This window comes from Setaria viridis, chromosome 9 (genome assembly GCF_005286985.2).
Source record: "Setaria viridis chromosome 9, Setaria_viridis_v4.0, whole genome shotgun sequence".
In the NCBI taxonomy this organism is placed as follows: domain Eukaryota; kingdom Viridiplantae; phylum Streptophyta; class Magnoliopsida; order Poales; family Poaceae; genus Setaria; species Setaria viridis.
In genome coordinates this window covers 12,792,509-12,812,906 of record NC_048271.2, presented here as the reverse complement: position 1 = coordinate 12,812,906, position 20,398 = coordinate 12,792,509, and the positions used below count along the sequence as shown (strand labels likewise).

At 42.2% G+C, this 20,398-nt stretch overlaps 1 protein-coding gene across 1 annotated transcript; it reads right to left on the bottom strand.

Annotated features, from left to right (window-relative positions):
* Positions 1-8,629: 8,629 nt before the first annotated feature.
* On the bottom strand, positions 8,630-9,659 carry LOC117840133 (antimicrobial ginkbilobin-2-like protein). Its single transcript, XM_034720591.2, has one exon. It carries the CDS (start codon positions 9,547-9,549, stop codon positions 8,770-8,772), a length of 780 nt encoding a protein of 259 aa, XP_034576482.1. The 5' UTR covers positions 9,550-9,659; the 3' UTR covers positions 8,630-8,769.
* Between the last annotated feature and the right edge of the window lie 10,739 nt (positions 9,660-20,398).

Here is a 20,398-nt window from a genome sequence, read left to right as displayed (position 1 = left end):
ACTTAGCCCTCCGTCCCACAAAGAGTGTCCGTTTAAGTTTGTTCTAAGTCAACTATCTTAAATTTGATCAAATTTACAATGAAAAATATCAATATTTATAACACTAAATAGGCATGCTATGAAAATATATTTCATAACGAATCTGATGAAACTTGTTAGACATCAAAAGCATTGATATATTTTTATATAAACTTGATCAAGATGATTTGACTTAGGACAAAACTAAAAGGACACTCTTTGCGGGACGGAGTATATCCTGAAGGTCACCCATATTGAATGGCCATTTAGTACGTTTTTGTTTGGAAATTTTGCAAAACAAATATATTTCAATGTACCTTTTTGTGCATGTGGAATATATTGGTATACAGTTTTACATGCCTAACTATTTGAACACAACAGGTGCAAATATGACTTTGACATGCGTACGTACACGTACGACAACTTTGATCTAATCGTGACGAGACCTAAGCATTTTGCGGGCCGGGCCGGGCTCGGGCCGGGTCGACAAAAACCGGTTCATTTCGGACCGAAAATTTGCACGCACGATGTAACACTAGTGTTATTAAAAGCCTAAGAATGGTCACTAAGATGCTAATGGTGAAATTTGGATTAAAAAGAGGTATTATGGGCCAAGTTCAAATTTGAGTTAACTTTGACCAAAAATTCAAATTCAAGATTCAAATTTGGAAAAATTTGACAAAAATGTGGAATCAAGAGTCGAAGGTGTCTAGAATTCAAAAGAATCAAGTTTGAGATAAAATTCAAGTCATAGGCATCTCAAATGCATAGTCAAAGTTGTTGACTTGAATTACTATTCACAATCTGAAAAATTTCCAAGTCTGAAACAGAAATAAGTGGCTAACTTTGAGATCAATTTTTGAAGAATTTTATATGAGAGATTGGGATATTTTTGGACAGCAATTGGATTTGAATATCCAGTGAACAATTTGAGTAAGTTGTTGGCCTGAGAATTCAAAGGGTTCAACTTTTAAATAAGGCTCAAAGTTTGAAGTTTGCATTGCATTGGAGCTATCTGTCGAAACTGAATGGCAAAGGCCATTGAACTCTGAATCAGTAATGAATGACCTACTTTGAATCAAGATTCTTCAAGATTCATACATATAAAGTGTGACACCCGGTTTCTGGACAAAACCGAGTGCATAGCATATGTGTGCCAGGATCCGTTCTCACACATATGTTGACTTCATAAGTGAATACATCAAAGACAGTGTTCAAAAATGTAAATAAAACCAGTAGATAACTTATTACACTCCAAAAGGTAGACACGAAGGTCTTTAATCGTTCACCGATAACTTAACACGCACACACACAGCGAAGCTTCTCCATAGGCTTGACTGGTGAATGCCCGCCTAGAACTCCTTGAAGTCGTCGAAGAACTCCGCGTTGTCACAAGCTTCTGAACAGCGTTTGGGCAAGGGTGAGTACACTTATGGTTGGTACTCAACGAAACATGCAAGGCTCACAAGGAGAGGCTCAAAGGCTTTAAGCGGTTAGCATTTAGTTGGTCAAATTTTATTAACAGCACCTATTTACTAGATGTAAGTTTATACCAACCCACTTAGGCATAAAGCATTAACATTAACCCAAAGATAAAGGAACCACGATTTATTCTCATCTTTAAGTTCAATTATCATGTGAGGGTCCAGGCCGCTCTTAACCGTAAGCACGGCTGATATATCAGTTTTACACTCTACAAAGGTTGCACATCTTTACCAACAAGTCGCATAAAAGTTCAAAAGAACTTTAAACCCAACCATGTTGTGTGGGCCAGGCACAATACCACACTTCCGAGGTGTGATTGCATAGGGACACTACGAGGCCTTTACAAAGATTCCCTAGTAAGAAGTAGTCCGCTAAGGTTTCCGAATCGGTAGCAGGATATAACAACCCCCTAGTGGGTACAGTGTCCTAGCAAAGCCCACTCCCCAAGAGAGCAGGTGCTATATCCCATATACAGCCGCCCCTCTTGCCCTTTCGGTAAGACTGCTTCAAACTAGAGTTTCTAATTAATTAGCCAAGAGCATAGCCATGATAGTTCTTATGGTTGTATTATTTTCGTGGGTGGTTCTCCATATTCTGATTAAATCAAGTGATCTTGTATTAACACAGGTATATCATAAATAAAGGTCATGATTTAATATTCTCAAAATTATTATTACCATCCCAAAATTAAGCAACTAAGCAATTCTACCCAACATTATTAAACAGGTGTTCAAGGATCAGGATTAAAACTAGGTAAGTCCTTAATAGGCATTCCTGTCAAATTATGCATATACAACAAATTAATAAAGTGATTAATCATGATATTATTGGGACGAAAAAGAATGTGCAGGGGGAGATAACCACTTGCCTTCCTTGGCAAACTGCTGGTACTCGTCTTCAAATGGCTGCTGCTCCTGACCTTGACCTTCCTCAAACGGCACTTCGTCTACACGATCACACAAGAAAAACAACCAATAAATAAAACAGTACACCAAACATGACAAAAGACTGAAAACGAACTCCTAAAACTAACGTTCATGCAGAGACAGTCGCGTGAGCGCAAGAATCGCTGAAATCGGAGTTAAAACGATGAAGATATGGAGTAAACAAGTTTGAGGGGCTAAAACAGAATTAATTATATACTTCAGGGGCTAGCAAGGAATTTTCACAAGACTTAGAGAACAGTGCTTGCGAATACAGAAAAGTATAGGGTTAAATATGTAAAAGTATATGACTTGGGGTAGAAAAGAAAGTATATAAGAACTACATGGGCTTCTCTGCAAGATTGGCAAGACATAAGGAATAAGAACATAAATAAAAAGAAACTCTAGGGGCTAGAACGCGAAATGCCTTATCCCTTTCTTCTTTCTTGAGCAGGCAGAGCCTTGTGCAGGCCTGTTTGGACGGCGGGGCGGCGCAACACCGGCAACGGGCTTGCCGGCACTTGGCGCGGCGGGGAGGTGACCAGCGAGGGAGAGAGATATGCGGAGAGGGAGGGAGCCTCACCGGCGGTGGCGAAGGGGAGGAAGATAGAGGCTCGGGCCGGCGAACAGGAACCGGCGGCGCGAAGCTCTTGGGCGGCGACGGCAAGAAGGCGCGAGAGAGTGGCGGGTGAGCAGCGAAATGGAAAGGGGAGCTTCGGTGGAGAGGTTTGGGGGGGGGCTTTATAGGGCGCGAGGAGGAGCAAAAGGGGCGCCAGGGGGAGATCGAGAGCCAGCTGGCCATTAATGGCCTTGAATCTTTGTGTGGCTGTTTTCAGGGAGAGGAAAGGAGGGGGCGGCAGTTTGAGGCCGGGAGTGGGGGAGAGGAGACGACGCGAGGTCGTGGAGGGGCTTGGGAGGCCGAGAGGCGCCGGGAGATGGGGGGCGGTGGCGTCGGGTTTCACCCGTGCAGGCTCCTGGCATGCCCAGCCAGAGGAAGGGGATGCCCCTAATGAGTAGGCCCCATCTGTTGGTGGGAGGGGAGAAGGAGCTGGGCCGGCGGGTGAAATTGGGCCGGCACAGGAAAAAGAGAAGGTGGGCCGGCTGGAGGAAAAAGAGAGAAAGAAGGGAACCGGCATGCTGAAATTTTTGGGTCAAAAGAAAGGGGAAGAAAGATTGGGCCTGATTGGTTAGATTGGAGAGGAAAAAAAAGGGTTTTATTATTTTTGAACTTGCAAACACCACTCAAACAAACCAAAACGAAAGATAAAACTCTATCAAGCACTTGTTGTCTCTAAAATTATTTCAAGTGCTCTTTAATTTATTAAAGGCCAAAATTTATTTTAGAGTAATTTATTTAAATCCTTAGAAAAGAAAGAGCTAGACCACATGTTGCTTACATTATTTTTATGATGGAATTTTGAGTGTTACATAAAGGTTGGACTATAACATGCAAAATGGAAAATATAGCATGAGGCTAACAAGGTTCAACAGTTGTTGGACAAACAAAAGTTGATTTGAATACTTAAATTGGAGCTCAAAGATTGAAGTTTGCTGAATATTTAAATTGGAGCTCAAAGATTGAAGTTTGCACTGTTTCAACTCGGACCGTTAAACTGATGGACAAGTTCAAGAGGTTCAGTAAGAGCTCTTGTTTTGCACTAAAGTTCAGAAATCTTTATCTCCAAATCCTTTGATCGTTGGAACAAAAGTTCTATCTATAACTCGTATCTGTTTCTACCAACTCCAATTTTGGTTAAAGGCTCAGGGTGAATTGGTGATCGGTTTGGTCGATTTTCATCAAAGAACAAGTTGTGTTCCCACCCAAATGTTGCCATGTTACCGCCTCTTGGCCAGTTGCTTGCCTACATGCTTGCCATCGAGCGCCACCGCCTTACCTCGCTCGGCCGCCACGCAGCTGTTGCCTCACCACCGGAGCTCCCTACGTATCGCGCACACGCCACCATAGCCGCTAGTGCCTCTACTGCCTTCTCCAGTCTCTATATAGTGAGCCACCGCCATCGTCCTCTTCTCTTTTTTTTCCATCCAAGAACAGAGTGCCACCTCTCACTCAACTTCCTGAGCCCCGCCGCCTCTCCCTTCGATTACTCTCGTCCATAGCTCTATCACCATCCTGTCTACGCTCGACGCACCTCACTTCCGCAGCTCCAAACCGACGAGGTCACCTTCGCCATGTTTCCTATCCACCGGCTGCCGTGAGTCACCCACACGGTGAGCACCTAGGTGTTGCCCCTCTCCGCTTGAGCTTTCGGTCCTGGACGCTTGTCTTGATCCTGCAGAAGCTATAGAGCAAGTCGTTGACCACAATGCCGTTGTCGTCGTCCTCCACGCCGGCTGACCTGCGGCTGTGTCTGCCACCGCTGCCGTAGATCCCTGCACCGGCCACCATCTTGGACAAGAACACCACCAGGGGTGCGCGTTGCCCTAAGGAACACATCCAGCTAGTCCTCGTCGCCGGAGACCTTGCCGCGGGCGAGCCTTCGCCCCTACCCATCGCGCGCCCGTGGTCAAAGGCTGGATGGTTGTGCTTGACCAGGGGGCCTGCGTGTCTGTGCCTTTGAGTAAGGCAGGGGTGTGTAGCTCTAGGAGTTCCACGGGGCTTTCTGGGAAAATGGTTTAGGTGTTTTAGAAATTAGTTTTAAATCCAATTTTCATATTTAATTATTTATAATTTATAGAAATGTCCAAAAATAGTGAAACCAATTTTGTTAGGTTTTTTTATTTTCCTTTATGCATTAAAAATTCTTAAACCCTAGGAAAAGATAATAAAAATTAGGTATTTATTTAGTATAATAAAGTATTTAAATAAATACTTAAACCTTTATAAAATGTATAAAATTTTTGAATAATATTTTATTATTCACAAATGCTTATTAATCCATAGGAATTAGGTTTCGAGATTATGAAGGACCGAAAAGGCGACCGGAGGGGAGGTGAATGGGAGCCTCAAATATTTCTTTTGAAATCTTAGTCTTCTGTCCCAAATTCAAACCCCAAAACCGAAGCGAGCGGAAGACGAGAGATGCACGAGCCAACTGGGTGGCTGAGTGTCTATGGTGATGACCGATAACACAGCGGGACTCTCAAGAAACAACTGGAAGCAAACTCCAAAGATCCGAAAAGCAAACTTCAAAGATCTGAGTCAAAACAGGACTCAAAATGCTCATGTCGGAAGTTCCGACCCCCTATCGGAAGTTCCGATACCTATCGGAAGTACCGGGGATCTCCCGACAGGAATTCTCTGTCATTTCAGCAATTTTCCCTTCGGAATTTCCGACACAACACAGAAATTAGCCTTCGTGAGGAGAGAAGAAAAATCCAAAACTCAATCAAACGACCTTAAAAAATCACAAAATTTTAACTATAGCTTCCCAACAACATAAAAAACATGTTCCCAAAATATCTCCTCAAAAAGATCAGCCAATCAAACGAAATTAAATATCTTGTGAGGAACGCCGGTTTTTCAGCCCTAAAGCTTGAATCGTCCCGATCTATGAACTCGTGAAGAGTTAGATGAATTCCTTTGGTAGAAAGGCTTCACTCACGTCCTAGTTCATTTCCAAATGATTGGATTGAGTCAAGACCCCTCAGAAATCATGGATCGAACAAAAATGTGAGAAGGGAAAACCGGGAGAAAACAAGAACGCGAAGAACTCAAGCGAGAATCGTAAATCCAACCGGGATGGGACAAGATGGCACGAAATAGATCATTGGATTACTTCACCATATCCGGTTATAAGCCACTCCTTAGCACAATCAAAGCTAGGATGGCGAAAAGATCAAACATCACATCTTACACCTGCACATCACAAGCCAAGAGACACAACACACAACATATAGTTTACGCAAACAGCACAACACAACGCACTCAACACAACACATCCGGTTAGCCGTTAGCATAATCATGCACATATGAGATATGGATTCAACCGGTAAAGCCTCAAATCATCTAGTCAATCACTCATCACAAATAGACCAAGGCACTTCACAACTTGGTCTCTCAGATTAGAAATTATTTTTTAATACTTTTCTAAATAAAAGAAAAAGGCTTAAGTTAGGTTAGTTAAGAAAATAATTTGTGGGTTAATCTTTTATGGGTAGTTTAGTGTTGGCTTGCAACTTTATCATGAAGATAAGTTGTATAGTCAGTGTTTCAAAAGGTTTTGCATATTCTAACTATAGCATGCATCATATCGTAGAACCTGAAGATGCTGAAGTGGATTTCGTGGAATTATCTGAAGATCGGCAGGAGTTCGAGGAGAGTGTTGAAGTTGCTCCTTTTATTGAAGGGTTTTCCAGAGAAACTAACATTCTTGTGATCCCAGGCAAGCCCCGGAGCATCTACCCCTATTAATTTCATAAATTACTATCCATGTGTCCAAATTATTGGTTAATTTCCTTATTTGTACATTAAGTCTAGGAGTTGATTGAAACCTTACTCTTATACATAATCCAACCTTATTTATAGGACATCTTTGCCACCTGTTCAAAATAATTAGTAATGTCCTATGCTTAGCAAAGTGTAGTTATGCTATCCTTATCTTTTTGAGTACCTCTGGTGCTCAGCAATCTAAGGTAATATTGTCCATACATGTTTATATAAAGGAAATGGGCTGTTTTGAAAATAGTGGACGGAAGCTTGGATGGAATCAAGAAAGGAGTCTTGAGTTCTGTAGTTCCGTCTACTCGATTAAATTGGTTAAGGCCCGTTCATTGTTTTAACTGTTGATCAAGTGATAGGTTAGTTGGCTCTCTGATTGGAAATGTTCTTACCCGTGCTAGGCATGCAGAAGAAAGGTAGGGATGTACCCTAAAACTCGCACGGAGATCAGGCCAGACGTGGAGGCCCATGTGGGGGTGCGTCCCTAGATTTGGGTAATTATGTTTCCGGTCTTTGGGTATGGCTAATTGAAAGGTTGTTATGTACAACCCGTGCAGTTGTGCATGGTTGGTGATTAGGTATCTCCTGCAGGATGTATATCGGTCCGGATCGCTACAATTCTCGATTATGAATGCACTTGATCATCGCTTAAGCATCGTAGAGTAATCAAGTTTAATATAATGTTTTCCCTTGAATTAATATTTATGTATGATGTTTAGCTCCACTTGATTGAACAAAATGTTTTATTCACCTAGACTGGTTAGGCAAGAACTAATCATGGTTAAAATAATAAAACTAAAGTTCCACAAGTAGTAAGTTTTTGGCAAAAATTTTGAGTCGGCCAATACACTAAAAAGCTACCATACTCCTTGAAACTTTGTTTTTAGTTTATCTATACTAGTTAGACGGGTCAGTCTTGCTGAGTACCTTCGTACTTAGGGGATCCTATGTTGTTGCTTTTAGACATGCAGCAGCAGTCTATCGAAGAGGAAGACCCAAAGAACTAGGGTATTTTACAGGTCTCGTAATACCCTAATGTTGAACCTAGTTGTTTAATTACTTTACTTCCCAGACTTGTTTAAATTTGAAACTCCTAGAATGGTTTAACTTGCACTCTAAGTTTGTTTTAATCTATGGTTTGTAATAATTCGTACCCTCGGTATTTATGTAAAAATGTAATGTTTGTTGATACTTTTCCTTCGTGGAAGTGATCCTGATGTATGGCTAAGATTCAAGTCGTGGATGATTCGAGGCGTCCTAGGGACACTTGACAGACTACTGGATTTAAACTATTTTAAATGCATTTTGAATAATTGTTGTCCCGACTATGATTAAGTGCACTTAAGCGGGTTTAAGTCGGATGATTCCACCACACATGAACAGACCATGGGCGTTGTCACGCCGAGTTTTCGGGCCGGGCTCGAACCGCGTGCTCTTTTTTAGTTGGAAAGTAAATGAAATTAATTGTTTGGACGGGTTCGGACCAACCTGATGTTTTTGGACTTGGTTTTCCCTTACCACACCCGGGCCGGTAGCTAGCATGGGCAGGCCAAAACCCATTGGACTTGGATCAGGCTGGGCCGGGCTTAAAATGCTCAGGTCTAGTCGTGACTATATGCATCGTAGCAGCATTACCAACTATGGGAAATGTTGATATGCGAACCATTGAAGATATAAATAAATTCTAATGCGTCTATGAGAAATCAAAGTTGCAATGATTTGTGACCAGAGTGTTATGGAGAACCCCTCTAAAAAAATAGTGTTTTTTTTTTGAAAAAAGAGAAGAGTGTTATGGAGAACCTGATAGGAACATATCACTTCTGTTTGTATTTGATTCCCTTGGAATCTTGACTATGCACAACGTCACAACGATCTGACACCTTACAATTTACAAGTGCAAACCACCGATGCAGGTTGGTTAGTAACAGTAGCTATCTTATCTTATTAGGAATCAAAGACCGGGGACAGCTCGTATCTGAGGCTGCAGCTTCCGCCCAGCACCCTGCCGCCCTCCGGCGAGCACCCCCTCGCCACCAGCTGCCCAATGGCGGCCTCCAGGCAGGCCTTGCAGTCCCCGCCGGAGAGGTCCTTGGTGCACTGCGCCATCGCGCGAAGCCTTCGCGGCCCGCCGCCCGCCGCCGTCGATGCCGATGTCCGGGCCTCCTCGGCGGCGAACAGCAGCGGGGAGAGGTACGCCGTCCTGGTCAGCCGCCTCAGCACGCCAGCGACATCCCGGTCGAGCTCGGCCGACCTCTCCGCCGCGGCCCGGAGCGCGATGGTTGTGTCGGGCGCGAAGGCGCGGTGGTCGCGGTCGACCTCGCCGAAGAAGAGCCTCGCCGAGTAGCGGAGCGTGCAGGCGTCGAGCCACACGACGGCGTCCGTCCTGGACGCGCACACGCGGCGGGCGTGCGACGCCGCGGCGCGGACGCACTCGGCGCACGCCGCCCGCGCCACGTCGCCGCGGCAGAGCGCGAGGCCGTGCACGCGGTCTCCGCGTTCACCGACTGTGCCGATCTCGAACCCGACGGCGGGGGCCTTGGCCTCGAGGAGGGACGTGAGGCGGCGGAGGTTCCCCTCGAACGTGCCGCCGGCCGAGAAGGTGCTCGCGCCCGAGCACGACGCGGCGGGGGCGTCCATCGCCGCGGCGGCGGCGGAGGAGCCGGCAGCCGAAGACGAAGATGAGAGAAGAAGCACGAGAAGGAATGCGGCTTGAAGAAGAGCCATGGCTGCGCTGCGATGCGGCTGTGGCGAATGAAAGCGATGGTTGCAGTTGCGGAGCTGTGAGCATCCCAGTGACGGTGGCCGCCTTATAAAGAGGAACGGATTGGGAACCGGGAAGACGCCGCGAGGGGAAGACGATGACGCACGCGGGGGGGAGGGAGGGCCGGTACGGTGTTGAAACGACCCGGTGACGGACGGGCGTGTTGAGCAGTTGTTGGGGTCTGACCGCGGCGCGGATGGAAACGGAGGAAGAAGCTGGACGAGGTCGGCCGGCTGGCTGGACGTGGTCGCGTGGGGAAGGGTGGTGGCAGGGGAAACCGATGCTGATACACGTTGCCCGTCAGGGATTTCTTAATGGCTGGTAACAGTGGTAGGGAATATTTTTTTTGAGCACGTGGTTACATATATACATCCACCTCATTCGTACTGCGATAGTAAGAATATAATTGACTCCACGTGACGTCAAATGTGTCCGTTATTACTACACCGATACGATACGATCTCTTTGATGTTCTTGCTGGTTTGTGTTGAGCAACTGACATGTACGCGTCGCTTTGCCGAAGGAGACTCTTAAAATACACTTAATTAGCCACTAAGCACTCAAGTTATATGCTGCTACCTGCTCCTCCTACTCCACCGTTTGTTTATGCTCGTCTCAGAAACTTCCTTCACCGGCCCGGCCGCCGAGGTCAAGGTCAAACATGGTGACAACCCCCGCGCGGGAGTAGCAGACGCCGCGTTCTTAGAACGAGTGCCTACCTGACTGCGCACGAACACTGCATATTTGCAAATTGCAACTTTGCGCCGCGCTGGCTCGCCACGCACTGCTGTTCTTTCTTAAGACCAAAGCATCAGCAGAGAAGAGAAAAGGACTTTCGATCAGTCTCGGTTGTTTTTGAACTCGGGATTAAAGGATCTTTAGTCCCGGATCAAACGAGCACCACCGACAATCACATCCGACAAGAGCTTTAGTCCCGATTGATAATATTAACTGGGATTAAGACTCCCCTTTAGTCCCGGTTGTAACGGTTAGGATGGACCAGGGAATCTGGTGGAGCATTTAGTAACAACAACTGGGACTAAATAAGAGGCCTTTAGTCCCGGTTGGTTTTTCCAACTAGGACTAAACGCCCGCCCTACAAAAATCCCCTTCTTCCTCCCCGAGCCCGAGCCACTCATCAGACCGAGAGTTCGGGCTCCTTCTCCATGGCGAGCAAGCAAGCTTAGGGATGTGCTGCCCGATTTTTTTCTTATTTTCGTGGGATTTCACTCATCCAAAGTGTTGTAAAGGTTAGCTACTTCATTCTCCGTTCATTTATTGTTATTATGCTTTGTTTTATTCTTTAGAGATAGAGAAAAATGAGTTTTTTAGAATGAGGGAGGATGGAGAGGATTTTTTATTTATACATATTTTTGAGCTAGAATTTGATGGATATGATTTGTATTAGATAAATATCTTGATCAATATTAGGATTCGTATTAGATAAATATCTTGATCAGATTAGGTATGGGAAAAAATAGAGTAAATATGTTTTTAATACTTACTCCTTGCAATAAAATTGAGGTAAATAAATTGTAGGGGTAAGAAATAGAATTTGGTCATAGATACAATTTTTTTGGGATAGTTTGCATGTTAAATTAGAGTGACATGAAAATTACACCGGTCAACTTAATGGTAGAGTTGTGAAATAGGACAACAAAGATACACTAAAGACTACAGATGCTCCATAGTGGACTTCACGAAGTCAAGAATTCAAAAATAATGGTAGAATAGAAGAACTTCGAGTCTACAAACTCGGGTTGAATATCATAAAAAAATCTTAAAATAGTTTTCCAAACACCTTTTGGAGCCACATTCTCATAATAGAAGTATGGTGGCCCAATAGCCTATTCAGGCAGAAATTTGTTCACTGACCTTGACGCATCGGCTTTTGGTTGATTTTGACTTGCCAAAATGGACGATACTCAGTGAACAGGTCTTTTGCTACTATTGTGTGCCACCATATTTCTATTATGAAAATGCTATTGTGTGCCACCATATTTCTATTATAAAAATGCGGCACTTGGTCCAAAAGATGTTTGGATAATTATTTCAAGATTCCTTTCCGAGTACGTGAACTCAAAAATCATCTATTGTACCATTATTTTCTGGTACTAGAGGAGAGGAGGTGACTCTCCATAGACTTCGGAGAAAATTGAGTTATGTGCAGAGATGGCTTGAAGAGCGAACATTCTGCTATGTTGTACCGTTATTTTAGGATTAGTGACTATGTGAAATTCACTGTAGAGCATATGTAATCTTTAGTGTATATATATATCTTTATTGTCTTGTTCCAGAATTCTAGCATATTTCTTTTTGTTGACCTAATAAATGATATAAAGGTTGATTGGTGTAATTTTTATGTGAACTATTTTTATCTTTATGACAGTTGATTGGTGTAAATTATCAATATTGATCAAGTTCTTTATCTAATACGAAGATCTATGTCCATTTTTCATGTAATACGATGCAGATGGACTGGCACTGGATGTATAACGTGGATAGACGGACCAAGGAGTTTGTTGATGGCTTACATTATTTTTTCGAAGTGACCAAAGCCAGCAAGCCAGAGAAGGCCGATGAAGAAGAGTTTGCAGAAGACGACCTTATTGATGATCTTATCATGCTATGGGATGCACAGAAAGACTGCGAAACTGAGAAATAATCAGAAAAGTTGCAGCGCATGATAGATGATCTTAAAAAATTATTTACCCATATTGTAAGCAAGGGCATAAGAAACTGGGTACCATACTGGAAATGCTGCAATGGAAAGAAAAAAATGGTGTGCCGATAAGGCACTTAAGGGGATATTGAAAATTATAAAGAACACGCTTCCCGAGAATAATGAATTACCGTCCACAACATATGAAGCTAAACAGCTTGTTTGCCCTCTAGGATTGGAGGTTCAGAAGATACATGCATGCCTTAATGACTGTATCCTCTATCATGGTGATGAAGACAAGAAATTGGATGCTTGTCCTGTGTGTGGAGCGTTGCGGTATAAGATCATGCGAGATGATCCTGATGATGTTGAGGGGCAGCCTCCCAAGAAGAGAGTTCCCACGAAGGTGATGTGGTATTTCCCTATAATACCACGTTTGAAGCGTTTGTTTAGAAACAAGCTGAATGCTAAATTGATACGATGGCACAAAGAAGAACGTAAGTAAGATGAGATGTTGATACATCCCGCAGATTGGGCCCAGTGGAGATCAATTGATAGAGCATTCCCGGACTTTGAACGTTATGCAAGGAACATAAGGTTTGGTTTAAGTACTAATAGATTCAATCCATTCGGTGAGTTGAGTAGTGGTCATAATGCTTGACCTGTGACCCTATGTATGTTCAACCTTCCTCCTTAGCTGTGCATGAAGTGGAAGTTCATGATGTCAGTACTTATCCAATGCCCAAAACAGCCCGGCAACAACATTGATGTGTACCTAAGACCATTGGTTGATGAATTTTTACTGCTCTGGAAGGAAGAAGGTGTACGTGTGTGGGATGAGGATAAGGAAGAGAGCTTTGAGTTTTGTGTTGATTTTATTGACTCAATTAATTCGATTGGGGCTCCAACATCACGCCACGAGGGGAGGCTACGAGGAACGGGTACCCTTGGAAGGAAATCAAATTTGACCAATGATAGTGATTTGTACCATAAAGCACACTTCACGGTTCTGCAACAATCATCCTTTATGGCTCCGTATATCGAGGAACACAAGCAGATTCTATTTTCCCAATACTCGACGAAATCCGATGCTTGGATTATACGTTATCACATGGATACTTTTCCCTCTTGGTTGCATCAACATCTTACCCAACTCCGCGATTCATGAACAACTCGCTTGGTTAGCTAGGGGATCTTCTAGCACAATCGTGAAAGTCCAAGGTTACGAGATAAATGGTTATACATTTGACACGAGAGATCAAGATAAAAAAGCACCAACCAAAATAGTGGTGTCCATATAGATGCCATAGACAGCAACAGGAGCAGGTACTCGTATTATGGTTTCATAGAGCAGATTTGGGAACTTGAATATGGATCCCGGCCCAACACCCCAGCGCGACCCCTCCACCGCCAGCGCCACCACCCTCGACGCTGCCCATCTCTCTAGTGCTACCGGCCAACTGGCCGCCGCACATGGCCCGGTGCCATTGCCACCGGCCTCTTCCCCAGCTGTCACACCCACAGCTCCTCGTCGTCCTCCTCGTTGTCGCTCCGCGACTCGCCATCCCCGTCCCCAGCCTCTTTATCATCGCTGCACTCCTTCCGGCCGCCGCCGCCTCACGAAGAGGTACGGGCGCGGTAGCGCTAGCGCAAGCCCCAGCTTGCCGACGCAAGCCAATTTTTTTAATTAGAAAATTCAATAGAAAATTAGTAGAAATAAGTAGAAATTAGTATTAAGTAGTAGAAAATTTTGTAATTTAGTAGATTAGTGGAAATGCTTTGAAAATTAGTATACTTTAGTAACAATTAGTATAATTTAGGATAAATACTTTGGAAATTAGTACAATTTAGTTGAAATTAGTAGAATTTAGTATATTAGTGGAAATGCTTAGGAAATTAGTACACTTTAGTAGAAATTAGGAAATTAAGATTTATGAATTCCATCAGTGGTACATGGAGCAGTCGGCCAAGGAAAGAGTCATGTTCGCTCTTCTTGTTAAACCGATTGATTTTTTCGATGAAGGTGAGAAACTGCTGTGGTTGGAATTCAAGGATATTTATGAAGTGTACTAGGGTTTTAGGGTTTAGGGTTCTATAAGTGTGTGTTTATTAGATGTAAATTTTGACTCAGATCATTATTTTTTTTTTATGTGTCATCCTACTAACTTTGTCTTTCATTTTATGTAGGATGCAAATTCAGAGGTGCCGTCGAGAATCCTACTTCAACATTGGCTTCATGGATCTAGCACTTGTTAACCAAGATCAGATTCGGGATCAACCAAAGGATACATTGGACCGAATATACAAATTCTTGGAGCAACAGAATTAAGAGCAATACATACCATTGCCTTACAACTTTAAGTAAGTGTGGGTACCATCTATTTTCGTTTTCCTTTTCCTTACATAATTCATGTTAGTTAGTTATAATATAAACATTTACGTATGCAGTTTTCACTGGATTCTCCTTATAATTATGATTGATCAAAGCAACGTTATTATGCTTGATTCATTGAGGAAACCAAAGGATGAGTACCAAGATATTTAAGACATGCTTAACTTATAATAATTCTGAACCTTTATCTCTATGCAAAAGTTTGTTTCCTAAATTTTCACCTAACACTGTATCATTCATTATTTTAATTCGCAACACTTGGAAATGATTCTGTAAGCAAAGAAAAACTTACATTCAGTACAACGTTCCCGGTATATATGAAGTCTGCACATTTTGTACATTATATAACACGAATATTTCATAACTTATTTTTCCACTAAAGTGCTTGAGATAGGAATAAGGGAATAATTTACGTGGATACTATGTCTGTGAGCATATGTACCATTTCGTAAGGGACAAGGTGATATCGGACCATATAACTGTACTTAAAATAAACCTATTAATAATTCATCATTTACTAGCTCCTTATATTTAATTGTTGGTGTAACATTCACATATTTCCAAATTACAGATGATGCATATTAGATAAGAACTCTTGAAGAAGGAGAGTCTTTTGGCAATCCAAGAAGCTCTCATAGGATTTCTGGTGGATGAGGTCATAAATCCTAAAGGAAAATTTTATTACGCTGGACATTCAATAGCCAAACCAAGCAACACCACGATGGGAGGATCCTAAGAATTAGGAGGACAAATTATTGTATATATAACAATTATATAAATATAGTTTGATGTGTATAAAATACTAAGAATTGTATATATAGTAGGTAAAATTAATATTATGCATATACTATCATGAAATATATGTATGGCATGCATACAATACGAGCGTATATGTGTAAGTAGTGTATGCTAAGGATGTATACGTATAGGTGTATATATATAAGTGAAGCAACAATTAGCATTAATATGGAAAAAATTCAGGGTAAAAAGAAAAAAAGGTCTTTAGTCCCAGGCGAATGACCCGGGACTAAAGAGGGGGACCTTTAGTCCCAAATAGTTAGTCCTGGTTGGATATTTGAGAGATATGACTCTCTCCAACCGGGACTACAAGTGAAGGCTGACCAAGACAGTATGTATAATCGTGATGGATTTTCCTTTACATGTGAGATCTTCACGATATATATAGATCTATGGCACTGATGATTTCCCTTTTTATGGAAAAAGATCTTTATGATATAGATTAATAATTAACTCAATGTATCTATTTTTTTTAATTTTTTTGATATCGATGAAATAGATCAACAAATGTAATCGTCTGTTTTATATGGACGAATGGCGATATCCTTTTCCTTGACCTGTTAGATCCTTATAGTTAATTTATTAGGGAATAAATAAATATGTGTGATGGTCTTTTCTTTGAAATGAGCTCTTTCAGTATATACTAGATCAATAACAGTAATTGGTCTTTTCTCTTCTTTTTTCCTGAAATCTGAATGAAGGAGCTGAGCATTTCTTGCTCTTTGCATGATGGATAAGGACGATACGAGCTGTGAAATTCCGGAAAATAAAGTAAAACTTAAGTACTTGAATTGAAGTGGCTTCATCGATGAATCCTCTAACACACACCAATCTCATATGGCCAAACTACATATCATCCTATTCGTACATTTATGGTCCAATTGGAAATGTTTAGCGAACAAAGAATCCTGAAACGGTACAAGAATAGTACCCTTTTGCGAGCAAAGTATGTTGGCAGTTGGCACCAACCTATGTTCTGTCCGATAAATAAAGAAAGAAATTTCGCCGTCGCGCATTCATCTTGGCCATTTGTTTATGCTTGTTTCGGAAACTTCACCGGATAACGCCGTCGGGGCCGCCGAGCGAGGTCAAACATGGTGACGCCTCAACATGCTGCTGCCAGACTCTTCCGCTCCGGGCGAGACGCCTCAGCCGGGGACATGGCCATCGAAGGAATCACTCTCATCCAATCATCCAAACACAGCACAGCATCGAGCAAAGGCATTCCACAAGATTGATCTGGAAATGGAGCACACACACGTCGTACCTCGTTCCCACCTCGTTTGGTGATGGTGACCATTGACCTGTCGTATGCATTGGGCCTGCCTGCCTGCCTCTGAGAATGAATGAATATAAGAGTATATATATGCATGATGAGGCTAAAAATGCACTCAGGTGGATTCTGTACAACAAATGTACAGACCTCCCACCCTACATCCCACGCGCCAGCTAATTTACGTACCAAGGTAAGTCCACGTTCGTGCATGCAAAATTAAATGGAGACAATCAACCAGGTGATGCCACCTAATAGCTCAACCCACCCATCAGGAAGCATGCATGTAGGGAATCTTTTGTTGATTCGAAATGAAAAAAATGCAATATCTCCTAAACCACATATCCGATTTTAGATCCGTTTGAAGCAGGTTGTTGGAAAAAATATGCTTAACAAAACGAGATCCATGAAGCCTGTATTTGATGAAGTTTTTTCTTTAAGTATGTAATTGCAATATGTTGTACTGTGAGTTACAAGCACTTCGACAACACAATTGCAACTTGGTTGTAGCGTATTTAGCATTGGTTGCAACTAATTATAATCTAGTGTAACCTTGTTACTTATAGTTGCAATTATTCACTACTCAGTTGCAACTCTGATTGTAACCAGGTATGCTTGCAACTACTATTGAATAGAAATGCAACTAGTTGGTACTCAATTGCAGCTAGCTAGTACTCGCTTGCAACCTAGTTGGTAGTTGCACCTGACCAGTTGCAACCCTAGTTAGTACTGGTTGCAACTTGTTACTATACAATTACTACTGGTTGCAACAAGTTACTACCCGATTGCAACCCAATCGCTACTAGTTACTACTCAATTGTAACATGGTTGCTACTCAGATATGATTGCAACTCAGAATTGCAACTTGACGTGATTATAGTGACCAGATGCATATAATACACAAAGTTATAACTAGTTGCAACTAGGTGGTAGACAGAGTTGCAATCGGTAGTACATTGATATGCAACTCGCTTAAATGATAAAAAAAATATATCCATATTGAATCTAGTTTTGCTCAGAATATTTTTTTGAGTCGGATGCAACAAACGGTTTGTCAATCAGGGTTATGGTTTAGGAGAAAATTTATTTCAAAGATTCGAACCAACAAAAAATTTCATGCATGCATGCATGCAGTGTGGTGGGATTTGTATGCTAGGTGGCTTTACGTGGTAGGTGAAAGATACAAAGCATGCACTGGGTGCGCTGGCTGCTCCAACCTGGTGCGCCCGCCGACCTGGGTGCATTCTATGTACAGGATGCACCCAAATGTATTATAGCAAAACAGTGTGTGTATATATATAATTAATGATGCACCACGGAATTGGTTAGTTTACCCATTAAAACCCTGTTTGGAAGATTTGTCAAAGTTTTCAACTGTAACTAAAATCCGGTTGTATTTTCTTGTGCACAAGAAAATCTTTGTAATTTCTTTCCGTTGCATAAATGCTGTTTGGCTGTCAAGGAAAAAAATCGTGGAAGAACAAGCAGAAGGGAAAGACAAGCACCACCACTGACACTGAGGAAGACAGAGGTAATGAATCGGAAACATAAAAGGATTTTTACAGCACAGATGGATTCAAATTAAATCCATGCAACTGGAGGCGGAGCCTTGTTGCTGGCTGAAGATTCATGGTGGAATAATGAATCAATTACCTGCGCTGATGGGCTAAATTGCAGGCGCTAGTCCGCATGCTGATTTTACCGGATCAGCTGTGGATTGGATGGAGCCATGGAGGGGGCAGCAAGGCCAAGTTGCCTGCCGCCGGTGGCACCCGCCGCGCTTGGTCCAAACGCGTTGACGCCTCACCTGCCGCGGGCGCTTCGGGCAGCCAGCAGCGTGTCCGGACCGAGACCGAGACCGATCGAGAGGGCACAATCATCCGCTCATCGCAAGGATGATTTATTTTAGCCATGAGGCAGCACATAGGTCAGCATCAGCTGCTACATATGACGTGCCAGGTCGTGATCAGTTCGTCCACGTTCTGCGATGATCCATGATTTCCTCCGCAGCAGATAAAAGGACACGTGCCGTCGATCGCGCTGCAGGAGGCAGGTAACCGGAGTAATGTGTATTCCACGACATGGGATTGGAAATACCGTATACCGTATTAGTGGTGAAACACGCAACTTACGTACAGTCGTTGCTGATAGAAACAGTGTACAGTAGTATTTCAGTAGTATTCCATCCGTTCCAAATTATTTCTTGTTCTACCTTTTCTAAATTTATAGATATATTATAAAAGATATAAAGCTACAAAGATCAAAATAACTAATAATATGAGATGAAGGGACCGATGGTCAACGGGAAGAAACTTTAACAGGAAATTAAAAAATTGCCATCGTATGTACGTTGCTGTCTTCCTTGTTTTAAGTAATCCGAGGATAGAAGCAGACAAAGGTTGTTACTATTTCAAAGTATTCCTTTCGTTTCGTTTTAAATTATAAGTTGTTTTAATTTTTCTATATAGATGGAGTTTACTATGTATCTATAAATAAGTGTATATCTAGGTGTATGGTAAAAAAACATGTATTTAAAAAGCCAAAATGATCTGCAATTTGAAATGGAGGAATTATTAGTGTGATTGAAAAAATGAAGGCCCCTGTTCCGAGGAATTGAACGGTGAAAATAAAGGAAGTACAGTAAGAGGAAGTACTAATTTGGTGGGATCAAGTAAAAAATAGTGAGAAGTTATTATGATGCTCTTTTAATTATATATAAATCTATTTAATTCTTTTTAATAAGAAGGATAAGAAAGGCCTGCTCTTTTAGTTTAAACTGTCTCCGTCGGATCAACTGAGAAATGTTTGACACAGTTTGATCCGATCGAGGAATTCCGATCCCGGCTCTCGGAGCTCTGGACCTCTGGTCATATGCACCGGCGCCAGTGTGCGACTATACATTGCACGAGGATTGTGCTGTCCTGTTGCGGTGCCGGTCCATCTTAGCAACGCTGACCAAGAAATGCGAACCCACCTGCTAGAGAAAAGAAAACCAGCTGTAGCCTGTAAGGTGTTTGTCACCAAGAAAAAGTTGCACGATGGCGTGTATGTCTAACAAATACGGAAGCCATACTCATAAATACATAATATCACCAAGGAAAGGTCTGCACGTGTTAGTACATCGATAGAAAAACAATTTACAGAGCGTAGCTTCTTTTCTTTTCTTTTCTTTTATTTTTTTGCAAATTCCAAAGTTCATAGTGAGTTCTTGCATGCAATTCCCATTACTTGTACTCGATATACACTTGTAATAGCAGGGCAGTCATACAGGACGAGTCACAATTTTTGTGCAGCACGTTCCAAGCCTGCTCATCGAGCTTTCGCTACCCTTTCAAGTCAGGTTACGCAAATTGCAACCTTCCCTGCACACAAAAGTAGACCTTTTCATCGTTTTGGTCTTCCCATGCACCATTTTAGTTCGTGCAAATAAGAAAATACTGGTCCAATCCTTTTCTGCACGTACATACTCCCTCCGTTCCAAATTATAAATCATTCCAACTTTCTTGGAGAGTCAAAGCATCTCAAATTTGACCAAATTTATACAATAAAGTGCTAACATTCATGATATCAAATAGGTACCATTAGTTTCTTCATTAAATATATTTTCATAATATATCTATTCGATATCATAAACTTTTGTGATTTTCTCTATAATTTTAGTCAAACATAAAAATGTTTGACTCTCCA